This window comes from Artemia sp. Qi Xiang Cuo, chromosome 18, assembly GCF_049724085.1.
Source record: "Artemia sp. Qi Xiang Cuo chromosome 18, ASM4972408v1, whole genome shotgun sequence".
NCBI classification, from domain to species: Eukaryota; Metazoa; Arthropoda; class Branchiopoda; order Anostraca; family Artemiidae; genus Artemia; species Artemia sp. Qi Xiang Cuo.
Window position 1 is genome coordinate 42,027,859 of NC_142811.1, and position 17,412 is coordinate 42,045,270.

The window sequence follows — 17,412 nt, forward strand, 5'->3', positions numbered from 1 at the left end:
CAGAAATAGCAAATTACATATCCCAAATCATAGGTTTCAGACAACACTCACCTATGAACGGCTAAGAAACCTAGCTCAGAAAAGTCAAAAATAGCAAACTAGTCATCCCAAACTATATGTTTCAGACAACAAACACCTATGAAAGGCTAAGAAATCCAGCTCAGAAAAGGCAAAAGTAGCAATCCACCCACCCCAAATCATAGGTTTCAGACACTAAACACCTATGTAAGGCTAAGAAATCCAACTCAGAAAAGCCTGAAATAGCCCCACACATCCCAAATCATAGGTTTCAGACACCACAAACCTACGAATGACTAAGAAATCCGGTTATGAAAAGTCGGAAATAGCAAATTACACATCCCAAACTATTGTTTTCAGACAACATTCACCTACGAAATACTAGAAAACCTTAGCTCAGAAACGCCTGAAATAGCAAACTACACACCCCAAATCATAATGTTTCGACAACACATACCTATGAAAGGCTAAGAAACCTAGCTCAGAAAAGTCGAAAATAGCAAACTACACATCCCAAATCATAGGTTTCAGACACTACACACCTATGAAAGACTAAGAAATCCAACTCAGAAAAGCCCGAAATAGTAATTTATATATCCCAAATCATAAGTTTCAGACAGCATTCACCTACGAAATACTAAGAAACCTTAGCTCAGAAAAGTCTGAAATAGCCAACTACTCATCCCAAACTCGAAGTTTCAGACAACAAACACCTATGAGTGACTAAGAATCCTAGCTCTGAAAAGTCCAAAAAGCAAACTACACCTCCCAAATCATAATTTTCTGAAAGGACACACATATGATAGGCTAAGAAATCTAGCTCAGAAAAGTCAAAAATAGCAAATTAACCATCCCAAATCATAGGTTTCAGTCAACACACACCTACGAATGGCTAAGAAATCCAGCTCAGAAAAGTCAAAAAAATAGCAACCCACACATCCCAAATCATAGGTTTCAGACACCACACACCTACGACTGACTCAGAAATCCGGTTATGAAAAGTCGGTAATAGCTAATTACATATCCCAAATCATAGGTTTCAGACAACACTCACCTATGAACGGCTAAGAAACCTAGCTCAGAAAAGTCAAAAATAGCAAACTAGTCATCCCAAACTATAGGTTTCAGACAACAAACACCTACGAAAGGCTAAGAAATCCAGTTCAGAAAAGTCAAAATTAGCAATCCACCCATCCCAAATCATAGGTTTCATACAACACACACCTATGAAAGACTAAGAAATCCAGCTCAGAAATGTCAAAAATAGCAAACTACATATCCCAAATCATCGGTTTCAGTCAACACACACCAACGAAAGACTAAGAAACCTAGCTCAGAAAAGTCAAAAATAGCAAACTATTCATCCCAAACTATTGGTTTCAGACAACATTCACCTACGAAATACTAGAAAACCTTAGCTCAGAAAAGCCTGAAATAGCAAACTATACATCCCAAATCATAATTTTCTGACAACGCATACCTATGAAAGGCTAAGAAATCCAGCTCAGAAAAGTCGAAAATAGCAAACTACACATCCCAAATCATAGGTTTCAGACACCACACACCTATGAAAGACTAAGAAATCCAACTCAGAAAAGTAAAAAAATAGCAAACTACATATCCCAAATCATAAGTTTCACTCAACACACACCAACGAAAGGCTAAGAAACCTAGCTCATAAAAGCCTGAAATAGCAAACTACTCATCCCAAACTATTGGTTTCAGACAACATTCACCTAGGAAATACTAGGAAACCTTAGCTCAGAAAAGCCTGAAGTAGCAAACTACACATCCCAAATCATAGGTTTCAGACAACACACATCAACGAAAGACGGGTGCTCGGGGAGAGCCTTTGAGGGTCTGTGGGTCCCTGGTGGGTCGGTGGTCCGGTGGGCGCTCGGGGGGACCTTGGGGGACGGGGGGAGGGGCTGTGGGGGGCCGGGGAGGGCCTTTGGGGCACAGGGAGGGCCTTTGGGGCACAGGGAGGGCTTTTGGGTGCCTGGGGGACATTTGGGGCCCGGTGGAGGGCCTTTGGGACCCCGTTGGGCCTTTGGGCGCTCGCTGGGCCTTTGGGGGGCCCGGGGATGGCCTTTGGGGGTCTGGGTGGGCCTTTGGGGCGCCGGTGGCCCTTTGGGAGCTTGGGGGCCTTTGAGTGTCCGGGGGGGCAGTTGGGGGCCTGGGGGACATTTGGGGACCGGTGGAGGGCCTTTGGGAGCTTGGGGGGCCTTTGAGGACCGGGGGCTTCCTTCGGGGTTGGGGTAGGAGGATTGGAACCCTTTGGGGTTGGGTTAGAGGACCTCACAACACTGTTCAAATGAAACTTGTGTATTATAACGACCACAGAGTTTCACCATTAAATTCTCTTCTAAAATCTCTTCAAAAATCTTCTTTTAAAATGTCTCTATCTGTTTCGCCGAAATAGTTCCATAACCTGTCTAAAACGGTTTCGCCCAAATAATCCCTAAACGCAAATTCAGCGTGTTCCTTTGTTATTGGCATCTCTGCGTTAACGCATTTCAAATTAATAGGAAACCTTTTCGCGCGCTAAAACAATTCATCGCTAAGATGTTTCTTGCCTAATTGTTTCCATGTCCTTTGGTTATTAATATCCTTTGGAGTTCGACCAGTAGAACTGTTCCCGAGGCAAAGACATTAATGATTTGGATCTATTCCTGGAGAAATGTTTCTAAGGCGAAAATTTTTAAAGTCTGACAGATGATGTCATTGATTGATTGATCTGTCAAGAAAGGGGAAATTAATTTGTTGTTTCTAAGGGGAATTATTGATTCACGATAGGTGAATTGAGGTCGACAGCACAGGTGTTCCAAGGTTGATGTTGCTGTTTTTGTAAGTGCACGCTCTCAGCGAACTTTATGTAAATCAAGTTCACAGGTGCTACTCGTGACAGGACCACGTGGTTTATGGTTTTCCAATTGAGAAAGTTCCTGTTTTTCCATGTGAGAAAATTCCTGTTTTTACATTCTCAGTGAGAAAACCATAAAACAGACATGAATTGCTGTTGACATCCATAAATGTGACAAAGTTCATGTTTTTCAAATTCTCACTGACAAAAACCATTAAACATCCATGAAAAACATCAAATAAATCGAACAACACACATAACCATCCAAGAAAACAGACATAAATGTGAGAAAATTCATGTTTTTCAAATTCTCATTGACAAAAAACCATAAACCACGTGGTTCTCGTGCCAATATATGGTGTTAAAAAAAGTTGTAGGTGGCAGCAGGGGTGCGTGATCGCGCTGGTACCTCCTCCTCTACTTTCGACTCTGGCTGAGCTTACAGAATCACGCCACTGACTCCCGTTCCAAACTACCTAACCATTGACACCGGGACTCGAACCCCTGTCCTCAGGGACAAAGGATTTCAAGACTAGCATGCTAACCCCTCGGCTAGGAGTGCTTAATTACAAAGGGGTATGAGGTAACTGACTTCATTTCTTACTCTTTGCAGTAGGTAAGGGAGGAAGAAATTACAAAAAAAAAGATAAAAGCTAGTCTAGATTAAGCCTCACCTGAGGGTATTGTGCAGATATTAACCACTCCCAAAAGTGTGTTACTTCAGCACATTGACTGACTTATATTGTAGCAAATATCACTCCTCTTTTTCAGGAACTGCATCATCGGTGCCAACTATAAAGTCAAGATTTGTGATTTTGGGGCTGACTCTGATGTATATGAAGGAGACTACTATAAAGTGGACGGGGAAATTTATGGTTTACCTATCAGATGGATGGCCTGGGAGCCTTTAGCTCAGGTAAATTTCACACGGTCAAGAATTGCATTGATTAGGCAGTGCTTCTCATCGCCCTGAAATATATAAATTCTAAAGATAGAAATATATTCTAAATTAAGCCAGTTTTTCAACCTATTCTATCTGCATGCCAGTGGAGTAACATGAAGAAATCATGTTATCTCTCTAGGAATGACTGTCAGTAATCTTGGTATGGACATATAGGAAAGCCATTCTATTTATTTAAATTCTAGCCTTGAATTCTAGAGACCTAAAATCCAGCTTGGAAAAAAATATAGTTAAGATCAGGAACATTTTTGAATGGACATGTTAAAGGCCTAAGAGGGACATCAGGCTATTGAAGAAACGCATTACCTTATGAAATTTGCTAGGTAATTATAGCATTAATTCAATTAGTTTCTAGGTTAATCACACTCTTTTATCCACCACAATGCGTATTAAGTTCATGTATTTTTCTCACAATGAAGATTAGGTTCATCCATGGTTATGTGAATTGTTCTGCATGAATTAAAGTAAGCTTCTTGTAGGGTTTAATATCGTAAGAAGGGTAGCATATTTTTTTTATTTTCTTATAGGTTATTAGCCTACAACCTTGTTCTGTAAATGAATAAGTTCAAGTTGCCAGATTTAAATATTAAAATCTGGCGAAAATTAGCAAAGAAAATTTTAGTAAAACCGTCATCAAGATTAACACGGTGAAGAAGGTTCAAAGTTTCTTGTTCGTAAGGTTGATTCGCTTTGGATAAAATCCTCTTCATTATTATTATCATTATTTTAAAGAGAAAGATTCATAATGTGACTGAATACTAATTTTTATCTTTAATAATCCTTTAAAAATATTTTACTATGGGTTTCTTGTGACTACCTTACTGACCGATCATGCCACACATCAACTTGTGAGCATGTCGAACTTTCTGATAAACCATCTCGGTCCAAGATATCCAGTATAAGTAAAATTAGAAAGAATGGTTTTATTTTACCGCAACATCGACACTGCGGCAGGGATGTTTCCGGATGTCCTCAATCATACATTAAAGTGTTAGCTTATAAAACTTGACCCCATTGCCTTGTGTCACGAGCCTCCTTTTCTGATGCCTAAAAATTCTATCTTTTCGAAAATGATTCTTTCGGAACCGGGTAAGAGATTCATCACGCAACTAGAAACAAAATCGACTCATATTTCCTTTTTTGAGGGAAGAGAGAGAAACAAGTTTATGTGATGGTTATGATGTATTCCACAATTGGCTTCTACTGATTGATAAAAAGCTCCTTATAATACTACACCTTGTTAATTTGCTCCCGTAGTACTCTATTGTAGGCAAGGCTATTAAACTGGTAAATTGTTATAGGGGCTGAATTCAGGTCCGAATTTTCAAAAAAATTAGTAATTTTTTCACTATTGAAATTTTTGGTCAATGGACTGCGAATCTTTCAGATTTATCGGTATGACTTTAATTTCGACTTCTAAAGTACAGGTTCCAAGGTTGAACTTTTGCTTTTAATGTTAAATCGTGCTGCTGTGAATATTTACTGATGGTACAGGGTATTCCGTCAGCTAGAATGGCATATCGCCAGTCAGAGCCGGGGATTATTTGTTTCTAAACGGTCCAACTCCTAAGAGTACTTAGCCGTGCTTATGTACTTAGCTCTATTCAGACTCCGAAGCTCTCATTTCAAAAACTCCAGTGTAGGGCTTCTATAAGTTTGTTCATCACTTGCAATAACATATATTCTGTAATTAGATTTGGCTTGAGTTCACAAAGCTAGTTATCATTAATAAGGATTAATTATTTACCTTCACCATAAAACTTTGAGATAGAAATAATCTCCGCCTTTCATGCGTTTAGTACCAGGGGACGAAGCTTCGCTCGGTGAAAAGAAATTATTATTCGTTCAATAAGATAAGATATAAAAAGTAAAAGGGGTTAACATAGGGGTTGCTTCTTAATTTGTAATTATATATCCACACAGGAAAAAACTTTCGGCATTTTCATTGTTGGAATCTAGTTCAGAACAAATCAATGAGAGTCAGGCTTTAGAATGGCTCAAATATGACATCATACCCTAAAAAAGCAGTTTCCAAAAGATATATGTGTTATACCATTTTCATCAAAAGATGCGTGTGCATCTTGAAGATGCATTTTTTGTCAAATTTTGCGTTATATTCTAAATATTATGTTTTGTTACATTAAAAAGCAAGTAGATATTGCAACTTCCTTTCAAAGGAGCCCTTAAACAGCTCTCTCCAGCCCCCCCCCCTTGCTAGCGGTGACAAAAACGTGATGCAAAATAGACTTTTCTTGTTGTTCAAGATGGGAAACTGTAACTTTTCGGTGGTACATTTTTGACAATAGAAATTCTAAGAGTGCAGTTTTTGTTTAGACCCCACGCCATTTTTAAGTGGTTTCAGGCTATTTTTAGAATTCCCATATATTTTTTTTTTTGTAAAAAACTTTTACTATTAAGATTAATCGAAATCATAATTGTCATTCCTGAATCAGCTTCTAATGGCAATTCTTATCACTTCGGATTTTTCTACAAAAAGTACTTTTAAATTTTTGGCACTATGGCCCGTGGTTGGCTATCGCTGCATGTGTGATAATAATAATGGATAAAAATGTTGTTAACTAGCGCTTTGGAATGAAAATAATAAACAATATCCCTAGATGCTACTATTAACAGATTTCAAGATTGCACCTATAATGTCACTGGCTTGAAGCACAGAGAAACAGAGTTTACTTGTAAAAAAAAAAATTGCTGTGAATCTAAATTTTGATTTTATTGTTTTTACTGAACCAATAAGGTTTTCTGTTCGTTTTTAAAGCCCTAAATTTGACATAGGAACAACCCCGAAAAAAGGCAGCATTATAACGACTGAAATTCGCTTGATCTGAATGTGATTAGCCTGCGACAATACGTAACAAAGATGAACCAATGTAGTAGAAGCACTCTTTTTAATACGAAAGCACATGACAGCAATCTCTCTGTTTCTCTTTATTCCAAAGATCAGAAGCTGACTTCTTCAATAAAGGCTATTTTCATTTAAGGGGAAATATACAACAAAAAGTGATGTTTGGTCGTTTGCTGTTACTGTATGGGAAGTTTTGACACTAGCAAGGCATCAACCACTCAAACATATGACTGACTCAGAGGTGCTGCACCATTTGCACTTAGTATCCTGTGGTGACGCAGTTATGCAACTAGTAAAGCCAGGTCATTGTCCTAAGGATATTTATGAACTTTTGAGTGAATGTTGGAAGCTAGATCCCTCGGAAAGACCAACATTCAGAGAAATACATTTATTTTTACAAAGGAAACATTTAAGCTTCTCCCTTTGATTAGAACGAATTGTAAGTACACTTGTTATTAATTACTAATTATAGTTATTAATTATGGTAAGTACTAACAATTAATAATATTAATTATTAGTTAATTATCGATTCGACTAAAATTAAATTTATTATTGATTAGTATTATAAGCAAAAGCTTAATTAGATGGCAAGTTTTTTCATTTAATATAGTTAACTTTCATCCACGATAAGTTTATTTTGAAAATCGTATCAATTAATTGGTGATTTATATTTTGTATATTTGACACCAGGGCCTGATTTAAAGCTTTCACGCTCCAAGGCCCAAGTGTTTTTGCCGCTCCGTTTGTGCGAGATTTTCGAGAAATTCCCCAAAAATTCGGAGGTTGTGGAAGCACTAAACATATCGCAACTGATGAGCCAAAAGTAATGAAACAGAGAGGTGATACCGAACTCTCAGCTGCCATTCTTGGGAGACATCTGACAGTTAAATAAGTGGCCACGGAATTCCTGTGTTGTTTTAGAATCACTTTTCTGTGGATAGACAGCGCGGTGGCAGAGTGAACCTGGTGCTTTGACGATAATTCATATCATTCCAGTTTTTATTAAGAAAAAAATCTCTCAGTGATAATTCATTGTGCCCCCTGGGATTGTGCACCCTTAGGCCCGAACCTAGTGGGCCTATTGGTAAATCCAGGTCAATTTGACCCTATCAACAAATGTAAAGTTCAGTTACCATTATACTGTTGCTATCAGTCGAAGGCTCACCCACTTTCCTCCACACCCTTCCATGACGCGTGGCATATTCTCGGTAACTCTTTGTAAAATTCAGGCACGCTTGGTACGTCCCACCTTGTGTTCGTAATTTCTTAAATTCGGCAACCCCTCGTTTTCATTTACAGAGCATTTATTGTATCTTTGTTTGACTTTAAGCATGATTTGCTTGGTACTGCGCATCAATAAGTCAAAACTAATAGTTGAAACATATTTTGTAGTTTGCCAAAACTGTAATTCTTTCTCTCAAAAATGTAATTGTCAAAAGTTTGTTCCTCTTAACGTTTAACACGTCTTACTTAAAATGTTTCTCGTAGAGGAGAAATTACATTGCAATCAATAATAGGACAATCCGATCTGAAAATAAAAAACCTTATATATTGTTTGACAAATATTGTTCATCATTCTTTTTGTAATATTGCAGAAGATTGTATAAGCTTGATAACCCGGATTAAGCTGAAAAATGGGTAAAGGCGACTAGAGAGGCAGGGTAATAGAACTAGACATTTCGAACAAAAGCAATAAAAACGCAAACTATGTCCTGGGATGATCTAGACTAAAATCTCGGGGGCCCAATGTGACAAGGGCGCCAATAGGCAAAATCTCGGGGTGGGGGCAATGTGACAAGGGATTAACCAAATTGACAAATTTATTCTAAAAAGCGAGTGAAAAACAGGAAAAAAAGGAATGAGGGCGCCAGAAAAATTTTGGTGCGGAGTTGGTCTCCCGGTCCCCCTGGATCCGCCAGTAAACTGTATCTCGTTTAGTTTACATTCAGTCTACATGGCTCTCATACATTCTAGCAAAAAATTTGACATTAGTCAACTTTCATTATTATGCGTCATTTGGCGTGGAATGGATCGATTTGGCTGCATGTCTCAAAATTGCTCTGTTTTACAGAAGATTATTTATTTGAGATATGACTTCCCTTTATGTTAAGTCTAATTCTGAATAGATGAGACAATCCAAACAAATAAAGCGAAAATGTCAGAGCAAGTTGTCGTAAATATTGGCACAGAAGAAAAAACGAGGGATCTTTGTTTGGTTTATTCTGAGCTGTGTTTTATATGGTTTGCTGACTTAGATATCGTCTGGTACTGTAGCCTACCAAAAATCAATGAACTATAGAAAAATACAGATAAATTCAGTCAAAAAACAAAAGAGCATTCCTGATTTTCGTTTTCTAACACAAATAATTCACACGATTGAACTTAAACATTTAACTCTGATTGTACAGCTCTGCAAAAACAGGGGCACGTAAATATTCATATCGATTTGTTTTAGTTTTAACCAGAACATATGTGTTTTGCTCCATAGTTCTTGACGGAGGTGCTTGATTGGCTAGAATATAGAACTGCTGGGTTTTAGTGTGGAGGCTCAAATCTTCTGAATTTCGACTTTATGAATTTTGTTCTGATGGTAGGACATTCATAGCATCTACAATTTTAACTGTATACCAATCAATGTTAGGAACCATAAAAGTAGGATTTCCATGGAACAAAGAAAAAAAAGTGCTTATTGTCTAGTCATTACAACAAAGTATAATATGTTATCCCAAGTTCAAAGATATTACAAAAACAAATTCCCTTTTGCAGCACTTGTTGCTACTACACGTCACCCGGGGTATGATGATGCGCAGGTTGGCAGGGACTACTCCGAGCTTTTATGGTTAAGTACGCTGTTCTTGTAGTAGTGTACGGTTACTATGCCCAAAACTATGCCCAAAGGGTATGGATAACTTATAAGAGTGGAAACTGGTGCTAGTATCGAAGGAAAAAAATTCCAACGATATCTAGCACTTAGTGTTTCTTGGCGTTTTTCTTTGTGTAAAAATAAGGGAATGTTGGTCTAATTGCGTAATTGGCTAAATTAGTATAGTATGAAGCTTCTGGTAGATTAATTTGTGTTATTTTAAAATGTCAGGTAATGTCGGGCAAAGTTGATAGGTATTGTCACGTATTGTTATACAGCCACCAAAAAATTCATCTTAACGGTTTATAATAGTATCTTTATATGGAGGGCTCAGTATAGAACAGGACCATGTCCAGAAAAAAGAGTAGTTTTGTAGACATTGGCTTCAAAACTTAGTAGACAAAATTAAGCCCCCTAATTTCGATTGTAATTTGCTCCAACTATTGTGAGACAAGCTTGAGATGGAAAGTTACGACAAATTTTCGGATTTTTTTTTTTATGATGATAATGTTGCATTTCAAAGGTTCTAAGCCATAAAGAAAACATATTCCTTGTAAAATACTACAAACAATGTATTTTAAAAAATCACAAAAACAATGCATGTAAGCAATGCATGTTAAAAACAATACATGTAAACAAAATCACAGAAATTAATTCTACTAAAGAAAAGCGATTCAGTTCAGTTTGGCTTTTTATAGAATAAAATTATTACATTCGAAACACACTCAAAATGAAAATAACAAAAAACGAAAGATCCAACTAATTGTAAGTTGTTTTGCCTATAGGAATGATGCTGTAGAGGATTCACAGAATTAGAAAAAAAAGACATTCTAAACAGTCCTCCTCCCCCGTGCATGTGAGGTTTAACAAAAATATACGTTGATTGAATATAAGCATGAATGTAGCCTTTTTATAAAGTTACCAAATTAAACTAAATATTATGAAGTAGCAATAAAAATTTAAAAAATATAATAAATATATAACGATAAAACAAAAGTTCAAAATAGGGATAAAATCCTTTTTAATAGACAGTGTATAGAAAATTCACAGAAAATACCAGATATTTCGGTCACATATACAGTGACCGTCATCAGTAGTAAAACTAAACTAAAACAATTTGTAACAAAAATTTATATACGAAATCAAATAAAACTACATATTGTTTAATTCTTTAATTTTTTCAAAGCAAAGGCGGAAGCTAGCCTCTTTGACCTTGTTGGATTCGGTTCATTAGCGTTCAGTGATATAATATTTGGACAAAGGTCAACTAAAGTGGATGAATTGAACTTAAATCTGTCAGATTTTAATAAATTGTCATAGATAGAGTTCAGCCCAAATTTAACTGTATTCCAGTTCAAAGTATAAATCTTGAATAAGATTTTCCTAACTTCGAGAGTTTCACGAAAATTTTTGCCTGAAACCCTGATCCCTAGAAATCAAAGAGATATTCTCGAACAAAATAAAATGGTCTGGAAAATTAAAAATATGTTATGAAATTATGAAGAATTTATGAAGTAAATTCTTCAGACTTAGAATCTTGCTTTAAAGTCGAAGAAATAGAATCTTTATGTTGTAATAATCTCATTTCCAAACTCTGGTTAACCAGAAGAATATACTTCTTCTGAAGAATATACTTCAGCCCTTTCAGAACATATTTTTAATTTTCCAGACCATTTTATTTTGTTCGAGAATGTCTCTTTTGATTTCTAGGGATCGGGGTTTAAAGCAAAATTTTCGCGAAACTCTTGAAATAAAGAAAATCTTAGTCAAGAATATTGCTTTGAATCGGGATACAGGTGAATATGGGCTGAACTCTATCTATGACAATTTATTAAAATCTGACAGAATAAAGTTCAATTCACCCAATGTAGTTGACCTTTGTCCAAATGTTATATCATTGAACGCTAATGAACCGCACCCAAGAAGGTCAAAGAGGCTAGCTTCCGCCTTTGCTTTGAAAAGAATTAGAGATTTAAACAATATCTCGTTTTATTTGATTTCATATATAAACTTTTGTTTTAAATTGTTTTAGTTTAGTTTTACTACTGATGACGGTCACTGTATATGTGACCCAAATATCTGGTATTTTTAGTGAATTTTCTATACACTGTCTATTAAAAAGGATTTTATCCCTATTTTGAACTTTTTTTTATCGTCAAGGAAATGCAGTGTGGTCTCCGAAATTATCTAAATAAATTTATAATAAAAAATATAATATAAATATAAATATATAAATATATAATATAATAAATATAATATAATAATATAATAAATTATAATAAATATATAATAAAATTTATAGTATAAATATAATATAAATATATAATATAAATATATAATATATAATATAAATATATAATAAATAAAAAAAATGTAAGTCTCGCATCTCCACTCCCTAAAACGTTATATCTTGATTGGCGATAGCTTAAAACATGATTTAATTGTTAGTCACTGTAATCACATCTAGGAGAAGCATAATGTACCCATGGGTCTTTACACGGCCTATCCAGGGGAGGGGGGGGTGTTTCGGGGTTTGAACCCCCCTTCCCCGAAATGTTTGTCTGACTCGTAAAAACGAAACAAAAATCGACATAAACAATTTTTGTATGCATTTTTTGAGGTTATTTTGTGTAGTATCCCCCCCCCCAAAAAAAATGTTTTGAGTAAAACCCCTCGGAAAAAATCCTGGGTACGGTCTTGTCTCTTTGTATTACGTCTCCAATGACATTTCTAAAATAATGGCACTTATCTAAATTGGGCTAAAATAAATGATGCTTACATAAACAAGCAATATATAGATAAAACTCAACCAATTAAAAATTGGCCTACAAATAAGGTGAAAAAAGTTCCACAAAATAGTTTTAGAAAGCAATATGATGTAAAGGGGGTAGTTTTTTTCATTTTCAGGATATCATATATGCAGCATTCTTCTTCAGTCGAGGGCTAAGTTGAAAGTAAATGGAACCAAATTGTTTAACAATAAAACTTTGACCACATTAATACTAAAAATGACATTAACAGATCGTTCAACGAAACTAAATGGTATTTCTGTCATCATTTGCGCACTAGGACGTAAGATACACAGATCAGAACATACTAAACAAGCTTCTCCGTCTTTTTCAAAGTCAATATTTACAAAGTGTCATCCTGGCTCCAGTTGCTGTTTATGTTACTTACCTCTATTCTTCAGTATTTGACTGATCTGTCAGCCCCCCTTCTTGTTTTATTGTTTAGTCTTGTTCCTTTCCCGTTATAATTTAATTAGATGACTAATTCCGAGGGAGCGTCTGACCCAAAATTGAGCCTCGGAAATTTTCCAGAGAAATGACATGGTTATGTAAATAGGTATGTTCATTTTTGGTCTAGTATCCAAAGGCAAGGAAAATAGATCTTTCGTTTCTAATAAAATCTAGGGTAAGGTAAGACTAATTTACATTTTAAATATGAATTTTAAAATTGTTGTTTGATAAAAACTAATAAATAATTCATTGAATCCTAAAATTTATGTAATTGAATTTAAATTTTAAAATATAAATGTAGGATATGGTGTAGCCAAAGCTGGGCTTTCGAAAATAAAATCTTAGTTTTATCCAGATTAAAATAGAAAGGAAAATCTCGCAGAAGAAGGGAAACTCCATGTACTTCCTTGTCCTCGAAAAGCAAAAGGAAAGTAAAAGAGAAATCATTTCTTTCTGTATTGGAATCAGCAACCTCTATAAAAAATACTTGTTTCTTTTTATATTTTCAGCCTATATTTTGTAGCTATGATCCGTAGGTTATGTGCAAATAAAAAAATACATGTAATTTTTCAAAAGGAAATTAAACTAAAGCACTGACGGACCCAAGATTTTTTCTAGCGCCCTCATTCCTTGTTTTTTTTCTGGTTGTTATTCTTTTTTAAAATAAATTTTTCAATTTGGTATATTATTGGCACCCTTGTCACACCTCCCCCCCCCCCAAGATTTTGCTTATTGGCACCCTTGTGACATTGGGCCCCTAAGATTTTTCTCAAGATCCGCCCTGAACTAAAGGACGATTGTTAACATTTTTGGGAGTTGTAGCTCTTTCTAATAGTTTCTGCGCTCTTATCAGATGTCAGATATAAACATTTTTTTCTTTTTTGTACAAGGGATATTCCTTGCCCGTCAAAACCTTCGACCCTTCATGGTGACCATTTAGTACCAGGTGGTGCTCTATAGTAGGTCCTAAAATTAGGAAGTTGCTTGCCAATGTCGGTTCACTAGGAATGCATAAAATAATGCAGATAGCATGGTCCTATCTAAATGGGTTATATACCCGTACGCATGAAGGGGGCCTTTGGGTCCGTGTCCTCCAGAAAATTTTGAAACTTTAAGGTTTTTCCTATAGTTCCTTACATTTCCCAAATAATTCTAATACTTTTGGTGCTTTTTTTAAGTCGATCTGCTGGAAAGTTATGTTGATCACAACAATATTAGTAACCCGAAAGCTATTTCTATAAAAGCTTACAGGGCAATAAGTTAGGGCAATTTTAGTTAGGGCAATATTACAGGGCAATAAGCTTACAGGGCAATAAGTTACAGACAGTCAAGTTACAGACTTGGTGAATTAAACTTTTAATAAATCATATTATAATTTAATTAAATTTAGGTTACAGCTGTATTTAAAACGGTTTTCTTCTAACGTTCGAAAATTAATTTATATTTCACTGTTTTATCTATTTTTTCTGAATTTATTTCAAACCAACCCTAGCTAAGCCAACTTCATGTGCTTCTAGAGCTTCAGTTGTAATTTTGATTGTAAATCTCAATATTGATAGCCAAGGGAATGAATTTTTTGAGGTTTTGAAAGTTCAGAGTAGAGAATAGGGTGGTAAATTAATGTTACGAAGACTAAGTCAATTAGATTAATAATAAATGGGGAATAATGGGGGATGTTAGGTAAAAAAAAATTAACCAGGTTCACTTATCTGGGTAGCATTATTAGTCAAGGCATAGAGTATTTTGTTACAGATGAAAAAAAAAGGTTAGAACATGAAGATAAGCTTTCAAACAGTTCGTGGTAACGAACTGTTAGTAAGGAGTGACCCGGCTCAATAGTCAGCGTAACTCGCTACGAGCCTGAGAAAATTTGCCTGATTTTTGAAAAAGATGGGAAGCCCCCTTAAAAGCCAAGGAATCTAAACGAAAATCACACCATTAGATTCACTGTATCAGAGAACTCTACTGTGGAAATTCCAAACTCATACATACAAAACAATGGAATTTTGCATTTTTTGCCAGAAGTAAGATCACGAATGCATATTTATTTGTTGTTGTTTTTGTTTTTTTTTGTTGTTGTTGTTGTTTTTTGTTTGTTTTCCCATGGGTGATCGTATCAAACTAATGGTCCTAGAAGATCGGCAGAGGGTGCATTCGAACAGAAACTAAAAGTTCTAGTGGCCTTTAAGTGACCATGGAGGGCAACTAGCCCGCCTCCAACGCCCCTTTTTTTCCCTAAAGTCGTCCGATCAAAATTTTGAGTTAGTCGTTTTTTTTTTCAGCATAGTTGAAAAAATCTAACAACTGTGCCTTTAGGGGTAACATGACTCCCTATAGCCCGTCGGGAAAGGGCTGTAAATTATGAAATTTGCCCATTGTTTGCATATAGTATTGTTATTGGGAAGTATACAGACACTTTGGGGGGGGGTATTTTGTTCTTAGGGTTGGTCTCCTTGGCCATAATTTTCCGTGGGGAGGGAAATTTTCGAGGATAAGCTTTCCAGGGGAAATTTTAGAATGGAGGGATTTGACAGAACTCCTATACGAAATTCTTTTATTTATCTTACTTTCTCTTTGCCAACTCAATTTTGCGCGTGGAGATGTTCGGGGGGAATTGTCAAGAGGAAATTTTCAGCCGGTTTGAACTTCTGGGATAAAATTTTCACGGAAATTTTAACGGATTCTCGGATTGCTCGGAAAAGCGATTAGAACTTAAGTCTTATCCAAATGAAAGTATGCTAAAGAGAATTTTTCAGGCTGGGGGGAGGGGGATTTTCATCAAAGAGGAATTGTCCAGAGGGAATTTCCCGTGGAGTTTCCAGTGAGGGGACGGAATTTTTAATGGAGGGTGAGCCAGATTTACCGGCATTATTTGAAAAAATATCGAATTTTTTTTTTAAATGGGTTTTTTAATTGAAAATAAGGAGCAACATTAATACTCAAAACGAACAGAAATTATTCCGTATATCAAGGGGTCCCCCCCTCAATACTTTGCTCTTTACGCTAAGTTTGACTGTTTGTCCGATTTTCTTAAGAACGACTCCTGAAACACAAGGGCTGTTTACTTAGAATAGGAAGCTGCAAGGTATTGAGGAGGGGCGGCAATCCCTTCATATGCGCAATAATTTCTTTTCATTTTGAGTTTTAATATTGCTCCTTACTTTCAGTTGAAAAAATCTGTTTGTTTTTTATTTAATCGGACCAAGATTAAAGCATTGGAAGTCGCGGTAACATTATTTGTAAAGTATGGCTCTCAAGTTGTGGTACTTTAAAGGGTTGACGGGAATATACTAAATAGAGGCATTGCCCAAGGATTGTTTAAGATTCCCATTTGGCTGAACGTGTAAGCAATAAGCTGTACGAAAGATGTGATCCAATCTTATTTTTTGGGCCTGCGATGAAAGCAAGGTCAAAATAGCTAGGCCAGATTTTGCAGTTGAAGGGTGAGAGATTACCAAAAATTGGGCTTTGTGTCCATTCATCTGGAGCACAAACGAAAGCAGGTCGTTTCCGAATGTGGTGGGAAGAGGTTGGAAGAATGGATTTAAAATAAAGTGGAACTTTATTCGGAGGAGATAAAGAGTGAGACTTTGGGGGTGGAGGATAGGTGAGTGCAATCAAGTTGGTTCCAGATGGCCTGGTGCTGTAGTGAGTTGTTAGCAGTAGCATATCATTACTTGTACAAAAAAAAAGAATGTTCCCATTCCCATTTTATTAAAATTTCTTATCTGTAGCTACATTTCAAGGCCATGGAGCTTTGCGGGAGGTAATTCTTTTTTTTTTTTTTTTTTTTTTTTTTTTTTTTTTTTTTAACGAATAAATTTTTTTATTCCAAAAATCATGACAATCGGAGAAATTGTAGAAAAAATGCAGGATATTATGGGAATTATAAAAATCTTAACATCTCATGGGAGAGGAGTGTAGGCTCACTCACTCACACCCAACCCCCGAGTTTTGCATGCACGCCTTCTCTACAACTTGAACACAAATCATTGCTTCAATAGTAATCACTTCTTTTTTTCTTGCAGGTAAAATAAATTGTTTTGGAATCGGTTATGCGTTACAGCCCTGGTCATCTTGCAATTGTTGAAATTGGCAAAAATTAACTAATTATTTTATTCTGGCTACTGCCAGGAGCAGCTCAAAAGTCGATCTAAGTCAACAGGAGAATCTTTTGAAGATGGCCTGAAAGCTGTATATCCGTTAATCGAGAAGATAAACCTATCTGCATAAGGCTTGTGCTGACCTTATGAAAAACTGTGATATTCCTTTTGGGTGGGGTTTCCGTTAATAAATGCGAGTAATGTAATTTGTGTTTGTCAGTTTTATAGAAGTAAAATTGAGATTAAACAATTAAATTTTGTTTGTTCTAAGCATTCTAGCATACGTGTGTAATGTAGCATTTACTAAGAAGATTTTCAAAATGCATGTTCCCTCTTTTATTTAATTCTCCTTGCTCCATTAATGTTCTCAGTCTCTATCACTTTCTTCTCTCTAAGAAAAACTCAACTGAGCATGTTTTCACATCATCCTTTTCATAGTTTCTAATTTTAATAATAAATTGCAGCAAGAAACATAGTTTCCGATATATGGAATATTGAATAT

The 17,412-nt window shown here is 35.9% G+C and overlaps 1 protein-coding gene across 2 annotated transcripts in view; it reads left to right on the top strand.

The window, feature by feature from the left end:
- The window catches only part of LOC148941510 (discoidin domain-containing receptor 2-like), a 215,233-nt gene extending 198,064 nt beyond the window's left edge, over positions 1-17,169 (top strand). For both annotated transcript variants that reach the window (XM_089104526.1, XM_089104528.1), the window contains 3 exons: positions 3,653-3,797; positions 6,842-7,144; positions 16,836-17,169. In XM_089104526.1, the coding sequence (XP_088960652.1) occupies positions 3,653-3,797; positions 6,842-7,132 (436 nt within the window). In that variant the 3' untranslated portion in view covers positions 7,133-7,144; positions 16,836-17,169. The remainder of the gene's footprint in view (positions 1-3,652; positions 3,798-6,841; positions 7,145-16,835) is intronic.
- The last annotated feature ends 243 nt before the right edge of the window (positions 17,170-17,412 follow it).